The sequence below is a fragment of the Micropterus dolomieu genome, linkage group LG14, assembly GCF_021292245.1.
Source record: "Micropterus dolomieu isolate WLL.071019.BEF.003 ecotype Adirondacks linkage group LG14, ASM2129224v1, whole genome shotgun sequence".
Taxonomy (NCBI): domain Eukaryota; kingdom Metazoa; phylum Chordata; class Actinopteri; order Centrarchiformes; family Centrarchidae; genus Micropterus; species Micropterus dolomieu.
This window is the reverse complement of record NC_060163.1, coordinates 5,810,214-5,811,349: the sequence shown is the minus strand read 5'-3', so window position 1 is coordinate 5,811,349 and position 1,136 is coordinate 5,810,214. Positions and strand designations below refer to the sequence as shown.

Genomic DNA, 1,136 nt, shown 5'->3' with positions numbered 1-1,136 from the left:
GGTGGGGTCTCACTGCCCGGCACTGGGGCTTGCGTGCTCTCCCTGGCCGGTGGGGTCTCGCTGGCCAGCAGGCGGGCGCTAGCTGGCGTTGTCCTGTTGGCCAGCACTGGGGCTTGCGTGCTCTCCCTGGCCGGCGGGGTCTCACTGGCCAGCACCTGGGCACCAGGGGTCTTGCTGGGGGTCTCGCTGGCCAGCAGGCGGGCGCTAGCTGGCGTTGTCCTGTTGGCCAGCACCGGGGCTTGCGTGCTCTCCCTGGCCGGTGGGGTCTCGCTGGCCGGCACCGGGGCGCTGGTGCTCTCCCTGGCCGGTGGGGTCTCGCTGGCCGGCACCGGGGCGCTGGTGCTCTCCCTGGCCGGTGGGGTCTCGCTGGCCGGCACCTGGGCACCAGGGGTCTTGCTGGGGGTCTCCCTGGCCAGTGGGGTCTCGCTGGCCAGCACTGGGGCTTGGGTGCTCTCCCTGGCCGGTGGGGTATTACTGGCCAGCAGGCGGGCGCTAGCTGGCGTTGTCCTGTTGGCCAGCACTGGGGCTTGCGTGCTCTCCCTGGCCTGTGGGGTCTCGCTGGCCAGCAGGCGGGCGCTAGCTGGCGTTGTCCTGTTGGCCAGCACTGGGGCTTGCGTGCTCTCCCTGGCTGGTGGGGTCTCACTGGCCAGCACCTGGGCACCAGGGGTCTTGCTGGGGGTCTCCCTGGCCTGTGGGGTCTCGCTGGCCAGCACTGGGGCTTGGGTGCTCTCCCTGGCCGGTGGGGTCTCGCTGGCCAGCAGGCGGGCGCTAGCTGGCGTTGTCCTGTTGGCCAGCACTGGGGCTTGCGTGCTCACCCTGGCTGGTGGGGTCTCGCTGCCCGGCACTGGGGCTTGCGTGCTCACCCTGGCTGGTGGGGTCTCGCTGACCAGCAGGCGGGCGCTAGCTGGCGTTGTCCTGTTGGCCAGCACTGGGGCTTGGGTGCTCTCCCTGGCCGGTGGGGTCTCGCTGGCCAGCAGGCGGGCGCTAGCTGGCGTTGTCCTGTTGGCCAGCACTGGGGCTTGCGTGCTCACCCTGGCTGGTGGGGTCTCGCTGCCCGGCACTGGGGCTTGCGTGCTCTCCCTGGCCGGTGGGGTCTCACTGCCCGGCACTGGGGCTTGCGTGCTCTCCCTGGCCGG

General features: G+C 72.0%; 2 protein-coding genes across 14 annotated transcripts in view; one reads left to right on the top strand and one right to left on the bottom strand.

Annotated features, from left to right (window-relative positions):
- The window catches only part of fdxr (ferredoxin reductase), a 26,940-nt gene that overhangs the window by 19,145 nt on the left and 6,659 nt on the right, over positions 1-1,136 (top strand). The gene's annotated exons all lie outside the window — the stretch shown is intronic.
- The window catches only part of LOC123982758 (flocculation protein FLO11-like), a 4,369-nt gene that overhangs the window by 1,840 nt on the left and 1,393 nt on the right, over positions 1-1,136 (bottom strand). For 2 of the 12 annotated variants that reach the window (XM_046068564.1, XM_046068565.1), the window contains one exon: positions 48-1,136. In XM_046068564.1, the coding sequence (XP_045924520.1) occupies positions 48-1,136 (1,089 nt within the window). The remainder of the gene's footprint in view (positions 1-47) is intronic. The other 10 variants (XM_046068566.1, XM_046068575.1, XM_046068572.1 and 7 more) reach the window with 10 other exon arrangements.